Consider the following 23370-nt stretch of genomic DNA (forward strand, 5'->3'; position numbering starts at 1 on the left):
TTATCATTTCAGTGTTGCCTTATCTCTTCTGAAATTCTTAATGAGCTTCCAGTTCAAATGGTTTTGTACTTTAATGATCTCTTCCTAACAATAACTGAAAATCCCCTTGCTCTGTTCATTCTTCCTTCATCACATTTTAAAGTCATGATTAGCAATGCCCTTCCTTAGTTTCCTAAATCTGCCTTTCTAAGTTGATTTAGGCATTGCCTCAAAGCACACTTTCTTGTGTCATATGGTATGATTTGTATCTATACTGTACTATAGTAGAGCTTCAGTTTTTTTCTCAAGAACTTGTTGATAAGTCACTTGCCCAAAAGATGCCATGAATTCCAGGTAAGTCATGAACCTCAGTTTCCTAGTCCCTCAAATTCCTGCCTCCCTGATAAGATGAGATGAGAAATGGGCTCAAGTGCTTGCAGACTTGTATTGGGCACTGAGTTGGTGTAAAATGCTGGTACTGGCCATGGAAATACAGTGTGTAGTCCTTTCAGATGAATGGATAAACAGATGTGTGCTAGCTGTTAGTTAGGAAGAAAGTCAAGGAAGGGTCAGGTAGAGAGATAAATACTATGCTTATTCAACAAAGCAACTGACAGGGGAACAGAAAGACCATGGGTGACATCTGAGCAGGGCTTGAAGGATGAGGAAGATTTGCTTCTATGGACATCGAGGGCAGTGTGGTATGGAAGTTGAAAGTTTGGAGTGACTTTAAGGAATAGCAAGCACATGAGTAGAGGGATATAATGGGGTGTCTGCTGAGTGTCATTTGCTTCAAGGAGTGCAGGTTTCAGGTGGGAGAGGACATGATCCAGTAGGTGTTTTGTTTTATCAAGACAACTCTGGATGATGTCTTCTAGTTGAAATATAACAGGAGTGAGACAGAGAGAGAGACTCATAATCGTCTGATGGCAGAGGTAAGGATCTGAGTGAGGGAGGCATAGGGATTGACAGACACAAGCAGACAGATGCAGGTGATGCGTGAAGTACCCTGTCCATAAGTCCTGGGTGGTGATATTTGTTGCTTCTCCCTTTTGGTGCCGTCTTCACTATCCTGTCTTCTCTTCCACCACCACATTTAGCTGAAGCCCTAAGAGGATGGTTTGGGCTTGTTCTGAATATGGCCATGCTGATCAGACACACTTTTTTATTGTTGTGGATGTTGTGTACTCTTCTTTTGGTAGAAAAAAGAGACTGTCTCTGAGGCACCGCCTTTGCTGTTTAGCGATGAAGAAGAGAAGGAGGCACCACTTGGAGGGAAGCCTGTGGATAAGAAAGTTGACAGTGCCAAGGAATCATCAGAATTTGGGAGAACTGATGTGGCTGAGTCAGAAAAGGTAGACTTTTTTCTCTTGTATATTTGAATACATTTGTCTCTTGTATATTTGAATACATTTGTCTCTCATATGTTGTTTTAAACACACACAACCCCTTAAGTTTTTTGACCACAGAAAATAAATGGCCCATTTGTAGACAGATTTGAAAACACAGACAAGCAGTCTGTGTCCCCACGGTGCAGGAAGCCTCTGCAGGGTCTTTCCTCCTTGTCCTTCTACAGGACACATGTACACTGCATTGTGCCTGCCACTGTCTCTGCAGTTACTGTCATGTCATAGCATCATTGCCTTTCTAACTTGTTCTCTTCTGTGCAGCGTTCCTGTTACCCTTGGTTCTCCTTTGGTCCCCAGCTGTACTTGAATTTAAATGTCAGTTTTAGGCTGGGCATGGTGGCTCATGCCTGTAATCCCAGCACTGTGGGAGGCTGAAGTGGGCAGATCATGAGGTCAGGATATTGAGACCATCCTGGCCGTGGTAAAACCCCATCTCTACTAAAATACAAAAAATTAGCCAGGTGTGGTGGCACATGCCTGTAGTCCTGGCTACTGAGGAGGCTGAGTCAGGAGAATCACTTGAATCCAGGAGACGGAAGTTGCAGTGAGTCGAGATCATGCCACTGCACTCCGGCCTGGCAAAAGAGCAAAAGACTCTGTCTCAAAAAAAAAAAGTCATTTTTAAGGAGATGTTAGTTAGCATCCTTTTACCTTAAAACTTACTTTTTTTTTTTGAGACAAATTCTCACTCTGTCATTAGGCTGGAGTACAGTGGCGAGATCTGGGCTCACTGCAACCTCTACCTCCCAGGTTCAAGGGATTCTCCTGTCTCAGCCTCCTGAGTAGCTGGAACTACAGGTGTGCGCCACCATGACTGGCTAATTTTCATGTTTTTAGGAGAGACGGGGTTTCACCATGTTGGCCAGGATGGTCTCGATCTCTTGACCTTGTGATCTGCCTACCTTGGCCTCCCAGAGTGCTGGGATTGCAAGTGTGAACCACCATGCCTGGCCCAGCATCCTTTTACTTTTAGATGGTGTTGGCAAGGAATTACAGAGTAGAGTAAAATCTGTACTCTTTCTAAAACACTAGCTTTCATGTCCTGGACAGTTCTGCCATCTTTTGCAGGAAGACTGTGGGTAATGCTGCTGGCTATGCCTGGCCATTCAGCCGTGTGGTTGCCTTCAGTCTCTATATGCCTCCTCTCTTTCTCTAACTTTTCTTATATGCTGTGTGTCCAGCTGCTTAGGTCTAGTATCTCCCAGAGCCTGTGTGAAGAGCTTTGCATTTGCATTTCCTGCTGAGGCTCCTTGGAGCTAACAGTGATACTAGCATTTTATTTGTACCTGTGTTCCTGTGTGACATTCTCTTCCCAGTGGCTGTGTGTGGACCCTAGTCCTATTCCGGTTGTGGTCCACACTTGACTGACTAGTTGCTGTACTGCCTTCTCCCTCACTGAGTGTAAGCCCCTTGCAGATTGGGCCAGATTTGTTTTGCTCACCATTTTATCTGTAGTACTTGGCATATTACCTTGCACATGGTACCCACTATGTTATAAATTATGTGTTTCTTCAAAGAAGCATTTTTTGAATAGTTTGGGTACTCTGAAATTGGGATGTACCTCATAATCAATTGTGTCTTACGTGAAATGTGCTACTTTAGAATTATTTTAGAGATTCTTCTTGAATTGCATATACAGTGTAAAGCCTTCTGCAATTCAAGGGTCTGATTTTGCCCTTTAGATTTCCTCCTTGGAGCTTATGTATTAAATGCTAGGAATTCATGGTCCACTCCCAATGATTGGCATTTGTGTTATCTTTGCCACTTACAAGTTCTTCTAGCTCATGAGCAACCAGTGTGCATCAGGATTTTAGCTGTCCTGTCACTTGGTAGGAGAGAGGGACCTATGGTCTTAAACTGCTTGGAAAAATTATCTTTGGCTATGGATGATTGTATAAAACTGTCTCTTAGAGCAGCCAATCAAGAACTGACCTCAGTATTTTGTTACTTGGGAGCAAATGTGATTCAGTGTGCCTTGAATCATGCAAATGTGGCAGTTACTGAATTAATAAGAAGCTTGGCAGGCTCCATGTAGGATTTGTATTTCCAAGTGTTACTTATTTTCTTTCCCCTATTATTTTCATTTTCAGGAAGGACTTTTGACCAGATCTGCTCAGGAAGCAGTCAAACATTCTGATTTATTTTCTTCCTCATCCCCATTGGACAAAGGAACCAAGGCTAGAACCAAAACTGTTCTTAGCTTGTTTGATGAGGAAGATGATAAAATGGAAGATCAAAACACTATCCAAGCTCCACAGAAAGAAGTAGGAAAGGTGAGCAAAAAGCAGTAGTGGTTCAAATCTCTAGACGAGATAAAAGACTCTCATCTCATGGTGATCATTCTGTCATGTGAGTTACTAAAGGAATCGTAGCCTTCAGTGCAGCATGTTAATGATTCTCTGCAGTCATTTATACATTTGGGAATTTTAATCAAGAACTCTTACCTCAAGTAGCAATGTTAGGATAGGGGATTAGAATTTTACCCACCTCTTCTGGAATTTACGGACCTTGTTCTTTCTAACAAAGCTTTGCCCCTTGGCCAGTTATGGGATGTTAAGCAACAGGAAAAAGAAGTTAGGCTGAATCTGTACAGTTAAGTATTTCTAACATTCACTTTAAGAAATATGTGTTGTAGATGAACCTTTCATACTGACCAGATGTCAACAGACTCTTTCTGTAAAGCGTCATATAATGACTATTTTAGCTTTTGTAGATCATATGGGCTCTCTCATAACTGCCTAGCTCTGCCATTGATAGCATGAAAGCAGCCCTAGGAAACATGAAGATGGTTGGGCATGACTGTGTTCCAATAAATTTTATTAATAAAAGTAGGTGATGTTCATTCTGTGAGGTTAGTATGACCCTGATACTGAAACTAGGCAGAGACATCACCAGAAAACTACAGATACCCTTTATGAATGTAGATGCCAGAATCCTCAACAAAATACTGCTAAACCCAATCCAGCAAAAATATAAAAAGGATTGCACACCATGAGAAGTGGGATTTATCTCTGGAATGCAAGATTGGCTGAACATCTAAAAATCAATTGATATAATACACTGTATCAATAAAATACAGAATTAAAAGGAACATGATCATCTCAACAGATGCAGAAAAAGCATTTAATAAAATCCAAACCTTTTCATGATAAAAAACACTCAGTAAATTAGGCATAGGAGGGAACTTAATGAACTTGATAAAGGGCATCTGTGAAATCCCGCAGCTGACATCATACTTAATGGTGAAAGAGTGCATGCTTTTCAATCCTAAGATCATGAATTACACAATGATGTCCACTCTTGGCAATTCTAATCAGCCTCATACTGGGAATTCTAAGCAGGGCATTTAGGTGAGAAAATGAAGAAAAGGCATTCAGATTGGAAAGGAAGAAGTGAAGTAAAGCAATCTGTATTTGCAGATTGTATGATCTTTTATATAGAACATCTTAAGGAATCTACAAAAAGACTATAGGAACTAACTAAATTCATTAAGATTGCAGAATGTAAGATCAGTATGTGAGAATCAATTGTAGTTCTGTAAGCTAGTAATGAACAGTTAACTAGCTTATGCAAGTTACTAGTAGTAACATTTTTTTTCTTGAGACGGAGTTTCGCTCTTGTCGCCCAGGCTGGAGTACAATGGCATGATCTCGGCTCACTGCAACTTACGCCTCCCAGGTTCAAGTCATTCTCCTGCCTCAGCCTCCCAAGTAGCTGGGATTACAGGTACTCGCCACCATGCCCAGCTAATTTTTATATTTTTAGTAGAGTCAGGGTTTCACCATGTTGGCTAGGCTGATTGCAAACTGTTGACCTCAAGTCATCCGCCTGCCTTGGCTTCCCAAAGTGCTGAGATTACAGGTGGTATGATCCACCATGCCCAGCCTACTGGTAGTGACTTTCACAAGCAATTACTAGCTTGTGAATGAAATTAAGAAATCTGTTTTTTTAAAACAGTGATATGAAGAATGGCAAAATATTTAGGAATAAATTTAACAAAAGTACAGTAAAAGCTACAAAAAAAATGAAAGAAATTAAAGACCTAAATTAGATGGAAAGACATCTTGTGTTTATGGACCAGAAGCGTTAATATTGATAAGGTGGCAATACTTCCTTCCCAAATCGATGTAATGTACTCTCTATCAAAATTCCAGCTTGGTTTTTGCAGAAATGGACAGGCTGATCCTAAAATTTTTATGGAAGTGCAAGGGACCTATACTCTTGAAAAGGAAGAACCAAGTTAGAAGACCCCCACTTCCTGATTTCAAAACTTAACTTTAAGACAGGGTGGTATTGGCATAAGGTTAAAATATGTGGATCAGTGAAGTAGAATTGAGAGTCTAGAAATAAACCCTAGCATTTACAGTCAGTTGGTTAAGGTGCCAAGGTATTTCAATGGGGACAGACTAGTGTTTTCAGCACATGTGCCAGGATGCTGATTATCTACATTCAAAAGAATGAAGTTGGACCATTAATAAATAAACTTAGATCCATTGTAAGATCCAAATATAAGACCTAAAACTATACAACTTTTAGAATCTAAAGAATATATGAGTAAATCATCATGACCTTGGATTAGGCAAAGCCTTCTTAGATAAGACAGCAAAAGCACAAGTGACAAAAATTGCCAAATTGGACTTTATTAAAATGAAAAACATTGTGCTTCAAAGGGCACCATTTGGAAAATCAAATGACCACTCACAAAATGGGAGAAAAGATTTGCAAATCATGTATTGATAAAGGACTTAGATCCAGAATATGTAAAAGACTTATAAGTCAATAATAACAAGACAGGTAGCCCAGATGAAAGAAGGGATAGGCCAGGCGTTATGGCTTATGCCTGTAACACCAGCACTTTGGGAGACCAGGCCAAGAGGACTGCTTTAGGCCAAGAGTTTGAGACCAGCCTGGGCAACATAGCAAAACAGTGTTTCTAAGAAAAATTTATAATATTAGCCAGGCATGGGGGTATGGTCCTATAGTTCTGTCTACTTGGGAAGTTGAGGTGGAAGAGTCCTTTGAGCCTAGGAGTTCAACGCTACGGTGGGCTGTGATCATATCACTATACTTTAGGCTGAGTGACAGAATGAGATCCTGTTTTAAAAAAATAGGACAGAGGTCTGAATAGAGATACACAAATGGATATAGAGATATACAAAGAGGATACACAAATGGCCAAAAAGCATATGAAAAAATGCTCAGCATCAGGGAAGTCAAAACCACAGTGACATACCCTTCATACCCAGGAAGAGGAGTATAATAAACAAAGGAAAGTAACGAGTGTTGGTAAGGATGTGGAAAAATGAAAATCCTCATTCCTTACTGCTGCAGATGTGGAATGGCACAACCACTTTGAAAACAGTTTGCTGTTCTTCAAGTTCTTATAACATAGAGTTATGACATATCCAGGAATTTCATTCCTAGGTATATATCCAAGAGAAATAAAAACATATGTTCACACAAAACCTGAATATGATTGTTCTCAGCAGCATTATTCATGATAGCCAAAAGATGGAAACAATGGTGAAACGTAATATAGTATTTCCATACAATGGAATATTATTTGGTAATAAAAAAAGGCTAAGTACTGATGCATGCTGCAACATGGATGAACCTTGAAAACATTCTAAATGAAATAAGCCCGTCATGAAGGACCCACACATGTGATTCCATTTATATGAAATGTCCAGATTAGACATATCCATGAAGACAGAAAGTAGATTAGTCAGTGCTGGGGGCTGGGAGTGGCGGTGAGCAGAAATGGATAGTTACTGCTAATGGTTTGGGGTTTCTTTTGGGGATGATGAGAATGTTCTAACTTAGATTGTGGTGGTTACACAAATCTGAATATACTAAAAAAATCATTGAATTTTACATGGTAAATGGGTAAATTTTATGGTATATGAATTTGATCTCAATGGCGATGTTAAACCAGGTTGACAGGTCATAGATTGCCAATCCTTTTTATAGATCCAACTGAAGAAATAGTCTGTTTATTTCTACAAAAAACTCTTTTATGAATTTTTTTGTTATACTGTAACCCTATTTATAAATGAGAACTGCACACAGTGAATATGATTAATTTGATATATTTTCTCCCAGTCTCTTACTGTGTATGGTTTTGTAATGTTTTTCCATGGTTGTGAAACATTTAACCTTACTTACTGTGTTAAACTCATTTTTTTTGTTTTTTGAGACAGAGTCTTGCTGTGTTGCCAGGCGCCAGGCTGGAGTGCTGTGGCACAATCTCAGCTCACTGCAACCTCCACCTCCCGGGTTCAAGCAATTCTCCTGCCTCAGCCTCCTGAGTAGCTGGGACTACAGGCACATGCCACCACGCCCAGCTAATTTTTGTATTTTTAGTAGAGATGGGGTCTCACCATGTTGGCCAGGATGGTCTTCCTCTCTTGACCTCGTGGTCCACCCACCTCGGCCTCCCAAAATGCTGGGATTACAGACGTGAGCCACCGCACCCGGCCTAAACTCATTTTTATATATAACAATAATATTTAGTGTTAATGTGATTTATTTTGTCAGAAGTCAGTTTTTGGGTAGTTTTTTTTTTTTTTTTTTCTTTTGAGATGGAGTCTCATTCTCTTGCTGGAGTGCAATAATGTGATCTTGGCTCACTGGAGCCTCCGCCTCCCAGGTTCTAGGATTCTCCCGCCTCAGCCTCCCAAGTATCTGGGACCACAGGTACACACCACCATGCCTAGCTAATTTTTGTATTTTTAGTAGAGGTGGGGTTTCACCATGTTCACCAGGCTGGTCTCAAACTCCTGGCCTAGGGTGATCTGCCCACCTCAGCCTCCCAAAGTGCTGAGATTACAGGCGTGAACCACCAAGCCTGGCCTTTTTGTTAAGTTTTAGTCTGTGGCTGTGATACTAAAGAAATAGGGATGAATTTTAGAATGTCAGGTCTGGAGCATTATATTATCAGACCAATAACATTGATTTTAAATATTAGAGATCTAGTAAACAAAAAGGGACTCGCTTGGAGTCTGAAAGTAGGACAGAAGTGATGGATAGGCATGGGAAGGTTTGTGGTCACACCATGCCAGGTCTTTGGCCTACAGTGCTTACAGGTGAGGGATACATATTTGACCACTTATATAGTTTGTGGTTGAGTCAGCTGCTGTCTCTTCTTCCCTTTAGGAGTAAGATAGAGCGAACTCATTCAATTGTGTGTTTTTTAATCTCCAAAATGTTTCTCATTATGGAACTAATGGATTGTTTTTCTTTCTTTTTTTTTTGCGACAGAGTCTTGCTCTGTCCCCAGGCTAGAGTGCAGTGGCGCAGTCTCAGCTCACTGAAACTTCCGCTTCCTGGGTTCAAGCGATTCTTCTGCCTCAGCCTCCTGAGTAGCTGGGACCACAGGCATGTGCCACCATGCCTGGCTAATTTTTGTATTTTAAGTAGAGATGGGGTTTCACCATGTTGGCCAGGATGGTCTCAATCTCTTGACCTCATTATCCGCCCACCTCAGCTTCCCAAAGTGCTGGGATTACAGTCATGAACCACCATGCCTGGTCTGGACTGTTTTTCTAATAAAAATTTTAGATACTATACAAGGTTTATATAATATATATAATCTGGAAAGATTATCACTAAACCTGTGTGTACATATATATATATATATATATATATATATATATATATAAATAAGTAAAACTTTGTATTTATAAATATATTTTCTGTTATTTTTGGTAGCTCCATAGTATTCCATTTTGTTAGTGCTTCATTCCCTTACAGAGTGGTCTTTAGGCTGTGGCCAGCCTTCTGCTAACATAATACAGCTATAGGGACATCTTTGTTATGTCCATCTTTACATGTGTAACTTCCTTGAGATGAGCTCTTAGAACTCTTATCACACATGACCTTCCCTGCTATTCCCAGGGCCATGATCCTGATGCCCGCCCCAAGAGCACAGGTGTCTTCCAGGATGAAGAGCTCCTTTTCAGCCACAAGCTCCAAAAGGACAATGACCCAGATGTTGACCTTTTTGCTGGCACCAAAAAAACCAAGGTCAGTTCTAAAGGGTTCTCCACATATGGCTTTGTTATTGTATTGGCTACTGTCTCAACAGCTCACCTAGTTCTCTTTGTAAATAGTTTTCTTTTGGATATTGAACCTGAGTCTTGTTTATTCTAGTTGTTAGAGCCAAGTGTTGGGAGCCTGTTTGGGGATGATGAAGATGATGATCTTTTCAGCTCTGCCAAGTCCCAGCCTTTGGTATCAGCCTTTTGTTCTCAGTACTGGGTTGTGTGGGAAAGGTTATGGGAAAGGAAACTAATCACTGAGGTGATTAAGGAAAATCCTCAGAGAGTCGTGGTGCTTCCTAGTAAAGGAATGGCAAATAACATGCCGAGGGGAGCGTGGGTAGAGGATGCAATGCTTAGTTTGTGGTGTTCCCTCTCTTATGTTCCCTAAACTAACATAAAACATTGTTCATTGTTAATGAACAATCCAGTTTCTCTGACTGCACTACAGATCTGTTTGTTTAAATGGTTGATTGAAAGACCATTGCATACACTGTGGTGACTAAATATTTGTGCCTTTCAGGTGCAAAGCTTTGAGTCTGAGTTTTAGCCTCTGTATGTCATTTTCTCCCCCAGCCCCAGTAGGTTTTTGTAAGCACTCTATTTTCTTTTTATCATAGAGAGGATTCTTGTGACAGTCACAGTCTTTAGAATGCTGTTTCTGAAATGCCTCCTTTGAGTTGGTTCAGCCCTCATTTGAGAAAGTATTTTTAAAACTCAGAAGCCAGGATTGTTTTTTGCATTATGATTTTTCCTTAAAATTTCTAAGACATTTGATGGATATTTGGTTTTTTTTTTTTTCTTTTGAAGGTACAAGAGAAAAAGAGAGTAGTGAAAAAAGACCACCCTGTTTCGTCTTTCAAAAACCAGAAACATCCTGAATCTATTCAAGGTAGCAAAGAGAAAGGCATATGGAAGCTGGAAACACCTCAGGTTAGAAATCCTCTTTAAGGATTATCAGCTCTTGTCTGTATCCCAGTACAGAGAAATTCCATTATGCAGATCCACAGTTTTTCAGACTTCTCTTCATTAAAGACGAAAGAGCAATCACTGCACTCCCCCTGCCCCAAATCATCTCCCTTCTCCTTGCTCCACACTCCAGAGTGTCATGAATCTATACCTAAGAGTGTTTTTTGATGCCATGCCAGATTTGATTCTAAAGTGGGGTTAAAGTAGGATGAAGAATATTCTTCTCACTAAAGCATCTATTTCTCCCTCTGTATTCCCTTGGAATGGAATTAGAATAGAATTAAATATAAATTACATCTGATTTCTTTGCTGCCCTCAGTGTTGCCTTTCCTGAGGTCATTGGCACTGGGCCCTACTCTGCAGCAGTCTTCTCAGAATGCTGTGGAGCTCCTCCTGGGAACAGGCTAGGACTGGAGAGCAAGTGCCAGTTACATGGGCAGATGTCCCAGGGTGTCTCACTGAAGCCTTAGTGTCCTGAGCTGTGAACATGAAGCTGTTGGACCAGCACATCACCACTGACCCTTCCTGGGGCTCAGATTCTTTTGCTTTTAGAACCAGTGCATTTGGCTATGGGTGAATTTCTGTGTGCTCCTTGAAATTTCTGTTGGATAACAAACATGGTAATTTTGCCTGCTGGTCAGTTTTGGGTGCTCTGATAAACTGTGACTCTTGGGAATCTTACTCATCTTGTCTTCTTTGACTCCATATCTGATCTGACAGCTTTCCACTTACATGACAGAGGAGGAGGCATATGTGAAGTAGTGTTAGTAAAACGTCAGGCCCCAGGAGAGATTGGAATGCCTTTCCCATTAAAGAACTACAGAAAGCGACAGTTTTGCTCCATCACAGATTTATTTACAGGCATAAGAGACACTTCTCTTTCTGTTTCCCCAATGGATTTTTAACTGGATGTAATTTCACACAGGACTCATCAGATCCCGCTCCATTTAAAACCAAAGAACCATCCACTCGGATCGGGAAAATACAAGTAATTATAACACTGGAATCTTCATTGCCTGCCCTGTGGCATCTATAAACTTTTTTGGGTTTTCACTTTTGTCAGCTGCTGCCAAGCATCTTCTCATCTCTTCTCCCGCCTCCCCTCCCCCGCACCTAGATGTTGCCTCTTGTGTGCTGCGTCTTTAACATCTATTCTTTGAGCCCAGTGGTGGGCATAGGTGTAAGACCCTCTGTTTTAATTCTGAGACTAGATCAGGCGATTTTCCTACATTCTCTTCTCCTCTCGTATTATACATTATGTGCACTGAGTCTCGTCATGTGTCACAGTAAAGATAATAGACTGCTGTGTTGAAGAACAAATACAGTTTCATTTTTCTTCCTTAGGCAAATTTAGCGATCAACCCAGCGGCCTTGCTGCCCACAGCGGCTCCGCAGATCTCTGAAGTAAAGCCTGTTTTGCCAGAATTGGCTTTTCCTTCATCTGAACACGGAAGGAGCCACGGTCTGGAAAGTGTGCATGTCCTTCCTGGGAGTGGGGAGGCCGGCGTGAGTTTTGATCTTCCAGCTCAGGCAGACACCTTACCCAGTGCAAACAAGGTGATGAAACCATCTTTGCTTCCTTTCTCTCTTCTTTTAACCAGAACATGTGTATGCCTCTTTCCAGTTTGTCAATTGCATACACAGCAGTCTGACTTTGACTCTACTTTTCAAAGGGGTGCCTCATCCTTCAGCTGCTCCCTGCTTCTCATCCTCCACACCCCCCTGATCCTGCACCTGCTTTTCCATGGCCTGCATTCAGTACATTTGCATTCTGCTCAGTAGCCACAGCAAAGTGTGACCACTTTGGCTGGTGTCTGACACCTCCAGGTTTTCAACACTGCCAGCTGGCGGTCTTCTAACCACAGAGCAGATCATGCCCCTCCTGCTGGCTCTTCCTCACTGCTCCAAGAAGAGCATTTGGGCTCCTGTGTTTGGCATGAAATCCCTTTACAGTCGGTGCCAGCCCATGGGTGCAGCTTTCTCACTAGTTGCTGCACACTTTACAGCCTGACTTCAGGCACACCAGGTGCCACTCCGTGAACACACATGGTCTGTCCTGCTGCTGCCTAAGGCTCCTGCTGCCTCCTCACCAGGAATGTTCCTTTCCGTCCACAGCTGTGCATCCACATCCCCACTTCTGTGTCACTGTGCCCTGCGCTTCCCCCTCCCAGATCCCACAGCAGCAACACTATCACGGGATCTCCTCAATGGACTGTCAACCCTTTGAAGTTTTCCTTTCATTTTAGTTGGTTTTCTTGTTTCTATCCAATCTCCCTTCTCTAGAAATCCTCAGCTGGTCTCCAAGTAAGTGACAGGACAGAATGACCTAACCCTGGCAAACAGATTCATTCAGATGTTTCCAGATCTGTTTCCTTGTACAAAATAAAACATCCTTCCTTTTATTACATTTTTTATTGGCTTTCTTTTTTTTCAGTCAAGTTTAAATTGGCAAATAAAATTATGAAATTCCCCTGAAGTTGGCAAACATAATCATATTTTGCTCAAAGTAGATTGTAGCGTCTCAAAATTCTACTTGTTTGTGTATTTTGGAAAATATCGTAAATTATCGCTGCATCATTGCTACTAAGTGATTCATGTTTTGAGATTATATTAAAAGTTCTGATTTCTAAGCCATATTTCTTATGTGGAATATTTAACATTTGAATTTAATGACTTGAAGAAAACAGCACCTTAGATTACGTAATCTCTTTTTATTGTCTTACATTTCTCCCTGCTCCTGGAGGCTGAATTTAGACTAGCACCCGAACAAAAGTTAGCACCAGAATTCCCCCGATTCTTTTTTGTTTTGAAAGATACCCAGGTTTATATTGAGGGCAGAGTAGGAGCCAAGGGAGGGGTTGTGAGATACAGAGCACCAACATGCCTACTTTCCAGGTTTCCAGCAACAGATGAAGCATTTTGTGTGAAACTGAACTGAAACTGCCCTGGAAAGATTAAAAAATGGAGAACGCCTAAGGATTAAGAATGACTTAGAGTACTAAGAGCTATTAATAAACTCATTCCTTGGGAATCATTAAGAAATAACCTCTTCTGTATTCTTAGATAATATCTTGATTGAAGTAGACCAGATAACCTTGCAATATTTTGAGTCACTGATTCTTTGCCATGGTAGCTTTGAACACGTTATCATCAGATCAGTGTGTGTTTTTTTGCCATTGCAGGGCCGTGTCAAGATAAGAGGGAAGCGTAGACCACAGACTCGTGCAGCTAGGCGGCTGGCTGCCCAGGAATCAAACGAGAATGAGGATATCAGTGTCCCCAGAGGACCCATTGCACAGTGGGCTGATGGTACCATTTCCCCAAATGGCCATCGGCCACAGCTCAGAGCAGTCAGTGGAGAAGACAGCACTGAGGAGGCCCTGGAAGCTGCCACCGTACCCTGGGAAGGTGGTCCTGTGCCTGGAGTGGACAGAAGCCCCTTTGCAAAATCTCTGGGTCATTCCAGAGGGGAGGCTGACCTTTTTGATTCTAGGGACATCTTTTCCACGGGCACTGGATCTCAGTCTTTGGAGAGAACAAAACCCAAGGCAAAGATAACAGAGAATCCTTCCAACCCACCAGGGGGAGGTAAAGAAAAGAGCCCCATGTTTCCTGCTCTAGGGGAGGCCAGCAGTGATGATGATCTCTTTCAGTCTGCTAAACCAAAACCAGCAAAGAAAACAAATCCCTTTCCTCTCCTGGAAGATGAGGATGATCTCTTTACAGATCAGAAAATCAGGAAGAATGAGTCAAAATCCAATAGTCAGCAGGATGTCATGTCAACAACACAAGATATTTTTGAGGTAACAGGACTTAACATGTTTTTGTGTCTGAGGTTAAGGAAGGTATCTGATTGGCTCATTTGAGCCATAGATTATGTTTAGCTTGTTGGATGCATGTCCCATAGCTTAGTAATTATAATTAGGCTCTTTTATTAATAAGTTTAACATTGACTCAGAAGTGGTTTTTTTGTTTTGTAAAGGATATTTTGTAAAGGTTTTTGTCATGTAAAGGGTATTTCTTGGCTGGCCATAATCATTGATTCAGCTCTAGTTTTTATAGTTTTGTTTTTTTTATAGAATGTTGTAATCAGTTTCTCAGGCATGCCACACAGTGACATGCATACAGCAATACTGGTCCAGCTTGGGAATTTAACCTCTGGTTCTGGGCACATAGGCCCTGGCTGGAGCTGACAATTTAGTGCAGGCAATAAGCCTTTCAGTGGCATTTGCTCAGCAGATGTTTATTGAGCACCTGGGGACTACAGGCAGAAGATGAATTCAGAGAAGTGCTAGGCTCCTCAGAGCTCTCTGGGAAGATAATCAAATACAAATAGGGCAATGTATAATTAAGATGTTTTCAAGTAGTACTAAGTGCCATGAGGAAAATAACCCGGGGCAGAGTGTGGGTATCGGTAGGAGGTGCTCCTTTAGGCAGGACTGGTAGAGAAGGCATCACTGTGATGCCGGTGCTTGAGCCGGGGTGAGATGGGTGGGCCAGGCTGTGCAGAGATCTGGGGTAGTGCATCCCAGGCAGAGTGGACAGTCTCAAGGCTGTTCCACAACACCCTGGCCATTTGCATTTCCATGGCTTGTTGAAGTGTTTAAAATTTAAAAAGAAAAATTGATTTCACATTGTTTTGTTTATATTTTTGGCATAACCAGGATGATATATTTGCTACAGAAGCAATTAAACCCTCTCAAAAAACCAGAGAGAAGGAGAAAACATTGGAATCCAATTTATTTGATGATAACATTGATATCTTTGCTGACTTAACTGTAAAACCAAAAGAAAAGTCCAAAAAGAAAGTGGAAGCCAAGTCTATATTTGATGATGATATGGGTAAGTTTGGTTACATCTTGATCTAGAGAAGAGAATCCTTACCTTTCCATCACTTGGTATTTTTCCTGCTACCTTTTCTTGGACCTTTTCTGGAAAATGCACCCTAGCAGGTTTCCTTCAGTGTAATCCCGAGTTAGGCTGAAGATAGGCAAGAGATGGACTAATTATTTTAATGAAGTAACTGTTTCCTATGATGGACATCAAAGAATTTTAAGGCACCCAGAGTTTGATGTTTAAGTATAATTTAACTTTTGTCTCGGTGCGCCTCACAAATCATCTGTGACACACCCTGATGTTATGAAAGGAGGATCGATCAGAAATGACCTCACGTGCTAAAATAGGCTGAGGGAACTGCCTTGGGTGTGACATGGTTGGTTGAGTCGGAGCTCCAGCTGGAGAGGGAGTGTCCATGGTTCTGTGTGAGAGGAGAGCAAGACTAGACCCAGGTGTTGGCTCAGACTTAGGCGTCGCATCTCACTGAGGGCTTTGGTGTTTGGGAACAAGCTGGTCTTCCTTCCATGGCAAAACTTGTACTTTGTTAGTAGACAAGGCAAATGCCCAAGAACCCTAAATATTAGACTTTTGATACATCCTGCGTTGGTAGAGAGCACTTGGGCTGAGGCCACATACACATTTCCTACTCCCCCCATTGATCTAGACCTTGAGGCTAACTGGGAGATGGCTGGTGCTGCAGAGCCACACTGGCCCTGTGCCTCCAACAAGCCATGTGCTCTGTTTCCCCTACTTCCCACCACATGGAGTGCAGAAGAGAATTCATTATTTTAAATACAAAAAAAGTAATACATGCTTATTGTAATAGATTCATACAATTCAGAAAATGTAAAGTGAATAACCCCTAGAAGTAATAGTAACAGTTTGGTGTGTATCCTTTTGGACATAGTGGTATTAATATATGTTTGTGTGCACATAAATATATACCCACCTTTTTTAAAAAGTAAGAATATACTTTACCTATTCTGCTCTTCCTTTTAGTCACTCAATGTCTTTTCACGTCAGTAAATAGAGATCTCCTTTCTTGTTTTTAGTGGTGTGCAGGATTTCTTTGTATTTGGCGATCTCGATTGTTTGAAGGTTTCTCTATTACAAATAATGCTGTGGTCTTTAACAGTTGTGTACAGCTAACTTTATGTATACATGCTAAAATCATGGTTGGATACCTAACAGTAACATTACTGGATATGTAACATAATTAGGTAGGGCAAGCTTTTGAGTCAGTGAAACACTAAAACACTAATACAGTGAGTGACAGAGGCTTGCAGTCTTACGTTGAGATGCCTCAAATCAGTGCATTTATTCTGAAAGAAAAAGAATGGATCCTATATTGGATTTCCCTTTGCATATTTGTATTGCTCTTTTAAAACCCAATGTGAAAAAAATATATAAATAAGTCCATTGTCCCTGATGGTAGGGTCATGGGCTGGGTTTGGAGATCAAGTTACCCTTCCCTTTTTTCTGTCCTGCACACGCACACATATACTTTTGTAGCTGAAGAAATTGTGCTCCAAGAGAAACTTGTGTGTGATCATAAAACTTAATGAGTAACAGACCCAGGGCCAGAATCTAGGAGGCTTGAGTTCTAGATTCGTGTTTTGGGGTACTCCATACTGTTACCAGAGTTGGGTCTTTGGTGGTTTGCTTGCATGTGTCTTAAAAGCACCTTTCCCCAACCCTCTTCAGCAACTGTTTTTCTTTTTTCTTTCTAAAGATGACATCTTCTCCTCTGGTATCCAGACTAAGACAACCAAACCAAAAAGCCGATCTGCACAGGCAGCACCTGAACCAAGATCTGAACACAAGGTGTCCAACATCTTTGATGATCCCCTGAATGCCTTTGGAGGCCAGTAGAGCATAAAGGGTATCCACGTTACCCTTCAGCTACATTGTTGAGTTAGTGATGCTGCTGTATATGCTCATGGTCTTAACTGGATTACAAAAAGCAAATACTAGAACAGCTAGCTCATCTTTTACCCAATGTATTTAGTCTTTTCCTGCACTGGTTTAATCATGCTTAATACAACAAAACAAAAATAAATATTTCACAGTGGTTGGTTTGCTTTGTTTTTAAACCACAGTTTATTTAATTAGCTTTGGTGGGGCCATAATATGCTTCAGGGCGTGTAAAAGAAGAAATTTCTTTGTGGCTTTCATGGTTAGGCAGGGAATCTCAGAGGTAGCAAATGCCACATGACCAGGAATCTTTATTACATGGATGGGAACCCTAACTTAGGGCCTGGGCAGGTGAAAGAGAAAAAAAAGGAGAGATTATACTTCATGAGTCTTGGCAATATGGGAGGGGTTTTTCACTGAATTCTGAAGGTGCCTTTGCATGTCCTCCAATGCGAGGTTTCGCAAACTATGCTCCCCCCAATCGGATTTTGTAAATAAAGTTTTAATTGGAACAACAGCACACTTATTGATTTACTTACTATTGCTGCTTTCATCCTACCTCCAGTGTAAGAGTTGAGTACTTATGGCTCATAAGAGTTGAGACTGGATGGCTCACAGAGCCTCAGATGTTTTCTGTCTGCCCCTTTACATAAACAGTTTGCTGACCATTGCTGTAAGGCATCCTTTTCCATCCTTGTCTTAGGGAAGCAGCAGAATGAACCTAGGTAATAGCAGGGGGAAGTGCTGAGGATAGAAATGTCAGCTTATAGAGCAGCACTGCCCCATAGAATTCTGTAGTAATGAAAATATTCTTTATCTACTTCGTCAAAGACAGTAGCTACTAGCCACCTGGATGGCTGACCCCATTCTAGTCTGTGTTTTCTGGTGCTCTGTTTTACTGATGACTATTCAGCCTGTCACAAGGGCACAGTCTTGTAGGCTGCCTGGGTTGGTCTCAGAGATCCTGGAGCTACTAACTTCTAACTTGGGCACTGTAAGATGGAATGGGGAATTGCTCATACACAGAGTCAAAGATTTTGTACAGCTCCCATAGGTCAACCATTTGCCCAAGTCTGCTGTGAGAGTGACATGACAGACAAGGGCGCGTGCTAGTTGCCCACTCTTTCCCCTATTCATTTTATGCATCTTCCTTCTGTCCTTAGGTTATTTGTGCACATAGTTTCTTGCTCTAGGACCCAATGTGGGTCTGAGTATTTGTTAAATATGATTTTCTTTTGGAACAATTAAATATACTGATCAATCACTAGGATTGATTTCAAGGGATTCAGGAGACAATAGGGTTAGAAAATTTGCAAACTGCTACTTTGAGAGGCTTGAAAGGGGGAGATAACTTATGCCAAAAAAATAAAAGTTCCTATGGTAGGAAATTTATTCAGTCTCCATGGTCTACCAGATAGGTAATGTAGTAATACTAATTTTACAAATGAAGCTAGAATCTGGAAGCAATGTGGAATAATGGAACGAGGTTGGATTTTTGTATTGTGTCCTAGATTTAAATCAGGCTTTCCTACTTAGAGCGTTTGATTGTAGGCCACTTGTTATACCTTAATCAGCTTTTGTTTACTCCTTTGTAGAGGAGGGGTTTCAATACCAACTTTGCAGGATTGTGATGGGGAGAGAAGATGTAAAGACACTTGTCAACTATCTGGCTCTTGAAGAATGGTGATGATGATGATGATGATGATGATGACGTAAAGAATGAATGACTTGGCCAGGTAATGGAACTTCCAGTATTGGGAGCCAAGGCTTTAAACACACCTGCCTGACTCTACGGTCCATGCTGTCAATTCTCTAGTGTGAATGAAGCGGGGAGGCAGGGATGAGAAACGCTAAGGTTTTTACTCAGTCTCCATCACAAGCACTGTTTGAGTGTCGGGAAAGCAAAGATGATTACACATCACAGCCCTGTCCTCAAGGGGCTCCAATCTTGTCAGCATTAAGCATATGTAGAGTTTGGTAAAGAACCGGTGGCAAGAGAGACTGGTGAATCAAAGCCTAGTGACTCACCATAGTCCCCAGTGTATGCTCAATAGTTAGTTGAACTGCGGAGATAGGTTGGTGGTAGCGTCTCAGAAGAATGAGAGAGAACAGGAGACAGAGATTAGGTTTAGTTTCATCTTAGATTGGTCCCTCGGAGCCAGAAGTCGAGGATGAGTGAACCCCCAGTGAGAGCGAGATGACATTCTTTCTCAGCCGAATAACCCACCTAGGTTATTCGGTGGGTTATTCACAGTTAACCTCTGTGAAGGAGGTTCACAGAGTTGGAAAATCAGTAGGGGGAATGAGGCAGTAGACTCCCATGTTAGGTAGAAAGGCAGGCGTTGTCTTGAAGTCAGTTAGTTTACACCGCAGCTCAGCAGCTTGGAAACGAGCAGGAGGCGTCGCTGGGCTTACCCAACGCTGGGATTTGAGTCCAGGGTGCCTATTCCACTGCCTGGCCTAGTCCTCAGTAAATTGGATGAGGACTACAGAAAGTTACCTATTTTCGCCCTTGTCTTCAACCAGGCATGGTAATGCCCCCATTTTCCAGATGAGGCGATTGAGGCCAGAAACGTTAGGGGACGGTGAAGCCCAACGGGGATTTGTTCAGGGCCGGCTGGCCAGGAACACGCTAGGAGTGCCCCGGTTCTGGAAAGGCCACAGACTGGACAGCCTCTGCCTGCATCGCTTATCCCCAGCAAATCAGGCTCCTGGAAGAGGATATCTCCGGTGGGTCTCACGGAGGGCGCTCGGGCGGCAACCCCGCCGTTCCCAGCAGGCCGTGCGGCTGCCCTCCAGAAGCCCGCGTGGGCGCGAGTCAGTTGTCCACTGTGGCTCGTAATAAAAGGTCAACATCCGGGCCTCGTAACCGACAACCTCCAGGGAACGCCGAGAAGGCCCCGGAGCCCCGGCAACCGCCCGCGTCCGGCGGCCAGGCCCTCCCTGCCCGCGCTGATTGGAGGGCGGCGAGAGCGCCGTCGAGCGATTGGTAGGCGGTGTCACAAAGGGGCGGGGCGCGGCGGCCGCGGAGCGTTTGTCGGTCAGTGTCGGCAGTGAAGCAGCTCGCGGGGCCGCGGGGCCCTATAGATCTGTGGGCGGGCGAGCGAGCGGACAAGGCTGCGGGTGAGGATGAGCGAGCAAACGGGCCGATGGGGGGGCGCCCGGGGCCGCGAGCCGCTGAGCTGGGCCGCGCTGCCACCGCCCGCCTTCTTGAGGCCGCAGTGGCGGCGGCCGCTCGGCGTTGGGCTACCGAGTAGCGTCCCTTGCCCGCCGCTCTCCGTGCGGCCCGACGCCGGCCGCTGCTGCCCCGGGACTGGCGCGACGGGCTGTCTTTCCCCAGGACACACGCCCCTGCGTTTGTTCCCTTGGGCGCGACGCCAGCTCCCCGTGTACCCGGCTTTCCCTACGGGTGCTGATCTCCGAGTCGCAGTTGTCACGCCGACTGTTGTCCTCCAGATTCAGGCCCGTGGGTCTAGGGAGCCTGGGTTGGTCTTGGAGGAGCAAGGCTGCGCAGGTGACTCGGTGGCCTCAAGTGTGTAGGTACCTGGATGGCGTGAGGAGACTGGCTCTAAAATATTTCCCAATCCCTTTTCCACATCGACACCCGACTTTTCACGTATCAGTAAATGTAGATCTGTGTCAGCATTTTTAATGGCAGCTTCGCATTCTGGGTATCTTTACGTTGGGGAAAAAGTTTCCACCGTAACTGCTCTTATGTAGCTAAGATTCTTTAGAGCAGAACGGAGCAGATTCCGAGTTAGTGAAATGATGTATTCAGCACTATTGCCTTGTTTACCTTTAACTTCCATTTCATCTTTGGAGTTGTGTTTTTAGAATTTTTTCAGAAGAGATGAGAGAAATGCTTTAAGAATTGATTTGGAAGTATTTTTGGTGTTATTACTCTTTATAGCTAGATATATTTAATTGTAAAATTCTGGAAATAACCTGCCCCCATTTTTTTTTTCTTTTTCTTTATTTATTTATTTTTTTATTTATTTATTTTTTGAGGCAAGGTCTGGCTGTGTTGTCCAGGCTGGAGTGCAGTGGCACAATCATAGCTTGCTGCAAATTGGAACTCCGGGGCTCCAGTGTTCCTCCCACCTTAGCCTCCTGAATAGCTGGGACTACAGATGTGTGCCATCATGCCCAGATAATTAAAAAAAATTTTTTTTTGTAGAGACAAAGGTCTCGCTGTGTTGCCCAGGCTGGTCTCAGCCTTCTTGCCTCAAGTGATTCTCCCACCTTGGCCTCCTGAGGTACTAGGATTATAGGCATAAGCCACCATGGCCACTTTCTTTCTGTTTCCTTAGTTTTCTCTTCTCCTTCTATTTTCTTTTTTTAACTGTTCTTGCATCATTTCCCATCCCATCTTTAAGTCTTATTGTCCCCTCATTTTCCAACATCCTGAGCCCCACAGTATGCTCAGCCAAGCAAGACCATACACCATTGCAAGAAGCTGTTTGTGGACCCAGCTTTTAGTACTAGCTAGGTCTTTGGCGTGCTGCAGCTTCCATTTGCTCCTCGGCCACCCTCTAGGTATCCATTATGGCTTAACCAGATTTCATGGCCTCATTTTGTTCTCTGCTACAGTGATTTCTAGTCCTGAAGAAAAGCATAACTATCTTCTAGAGGGAAACATTTTCACTTTTGGTTATCAACGTAGGTTCTTTTGGCATATTGGAAATTACCGCATTGACTGGACCCAGGCTTATGGTGAAAGTTCCAGCACGATTAATGCTGTACTGGGTTGTTCTTTTTCTTCTGGCTTATAGTTGCGTTATCCATTCTCATTATAGGTGAAGGACTTCCAAATCTGTTTATCTTCTACCCTCCCCCAGCTTATTATATTTAGGGTCTCACTATGGAAGAACATCGTGGTGAAGGAAACACTCCAAATTCCTTGGGCAGGCATAGTCACTCATGTCTTTATTTCTGTCATGTCCATTTTGCAGTCCTGATACCTGACTTCTGTTCTTAGAGCTGCAACTGTGTAGGTAAGAGTACTGTTGGTTTCAGGGATACACACACTGGTAACTCTGTAGTATACTCTTATTTGATATAGCATTAGTATGTTTTTAAGAATTCATGTTATCCAAATTTATAAAGGCAGTTTGAATCAGTGAAAGAAAGAAGGTTAAGGTTAGAGAGCTCCATATAAAGTCATACATAAGCAATGCAGCTTTTTAATTTAGCCTTTATTTAAGAGTAATGACGCTTTACCACTATCACTAGCAACATTATTAGCACGGTACCTTGTATGACACCATATTTATTACTCATCATTTTGAAATATGGTGCAACAGCACTCAAAAGAGATGTGCTACAAGCAACAACTTTCTGTAATGCCATCTCTTTTAGGACCGTTAGCAGTCTGTACAATGCAATTCCAATTCTCTCTTTCTTTTTTATAGATTTTGATTTTCAACCTGTGATAGATTCTCAAATTATATTTCCTATTAGTGTTATAAAAACTAGTAGCAGATAGGAATTTGTGCATATGTACATGTATGTTACAAGATGGATACACTTTGGTGGACTTCATTTGGAGTGAATCAAAACGGGATTCTCGTGAGAAACCAGCATCCCTCCAAACAAACTTTTGTAGCATGATATAGCTTGGATGTTTTGTCCCCTGCAAATCTCATGTTGAAATGTGACCCCCAGTGTTGGAGGCAGGCCTAATGGGAGGTGTTTGGATCATGGGGGTGGATCCTCATGAATGTCTTGATGCTGTCCTTGTGGTAATGAATGACTTCTCAGTCTGACTTCACATGAGATCTGGTTTAAAAGAACCTGGGAGCTGGGTGTGGTGGCTCACGCCTGTAATCTCAGCACTTGGGAGTCCCGAGGCAGGCAGATCACTAGGTCAGGAGATCGAGACCATCCTGGCCAACATGGTGAAACCCTGTCTCTACTGAAAACACAAACATTAGCCAGGCATGGTGGCACACACCTGTAGTCCCACTACTTGGGAGGCTAAGGCAGGAGAATTGCTTGAACCCAGTAGTCAGAGGTTGCAGTGAGCCAAGATTGCACCACTGCTCTCCAGTCTGGGCAACAGAGTGAGACTCGGTCTCAAAAAAAAAAAAGAACCTGGCATCTCCTTTCTCTCTCTCTCTCTCTTTTTCTCTTGTTCTCTCACCATGTAACATGCTGGCTCCTCTCCTCCTTCTGCCATGATTGTAAACTTCCTGATGCCCTCAGTGGAAGCAGATACCAGCATT

The 23370-nt window shown here is 42.7% G+C and overlaps 2 protein-coding genes across 19 annotated transcripts in view; both read left to right on the forward strand.

Moving 5' to 3' along the window:
* The window catches only part of WASHC2C (WASH complex subunit 2C), a 69376-nt gene extending 51715 nt beyond the window's left edge, over positions 1-17661 (forward strand). For 7 of the 12 annotated variants that reach the window (XM_032271626.1, XM_032271630.1, XM_032271629.1 and 4 more), the window contains 10 exons: positions 1182-1334; positions 3479-3661; positions 9285-9413; positions 9540-9620; positions 10238-10360; positions 11322-11384; positions 11741-11953; positions 13579-14199; positions 15061-15238; positions 16965-17660. In XM_032271626.1, the coding sequence (XP_032127517.1) occupies positions 1182-1334; positions 3479-3661; positions 9285-9413; positions 9540-9620; positions 10238-10360; positions 11322-11384; positions 11741-11953; positions 13579-14199; positions 15061-15238; positions 16965-17104 (1884 nt within the window). In that variant the 3' untranslated portion in view covers positions 17105-17660. Of the gene's footprint in view, positions 1-1181; positions 1335-3478; positions 3662-9284; positions 9414-9539; positions 9621-10237; positions 10361-11321; positions 11385-11740; positions 11954-13578; positions 14200-15060; positions 15239-16964 lie in introns of all 12 variants that reach the window. The other 5 variants (XM_032271631.1, XM_032271633.1, XM_032271635.1 and 2 more) reach the window with 5 other exon arrangements.
* Positions 17662-20137: 2476 nt separating this feature from the next.
* Positions 20138-23370, forward strand: part of ZFAND4 (zinc finger AN1-type containing 4) — a 72102-nt gene continuing 68869 nt past the window's right edge. For 3 of the 7 annotated variants that reach the window (XR_004266160.1, XM_032271639.1, XM_032271640.1), the window contains exon 1: positions 20138-20269. The gene's annotated coding sequence lies outside the window, so the exon portion shown is untranslated. The remainder of the gene's footprint in view (positions 20270-23370) is intronic. The other 4 variants (XM_032271642.1, XM_032271641.1, XM_032271643.1 and 1 more) reach the window with 2 other exon arrangements.

This window comes from Sapajus apella, unplaced genomic scaffold (assembly GCF_009761245.1).
Source record: "Sapajus apella isolate SASKATOON/1434 unplaced genomic scaffold, GSC_monkey_1.0 scaffold243, whole genome shotgun sequence".
In the NCBI taxonomy this organism is placed as follows: domain Eukaryota; kingdom Metazoa; phylum Chordata; class Mammalia; order Primates; family Cebidae; genus Sapajus; species Sapajus apella.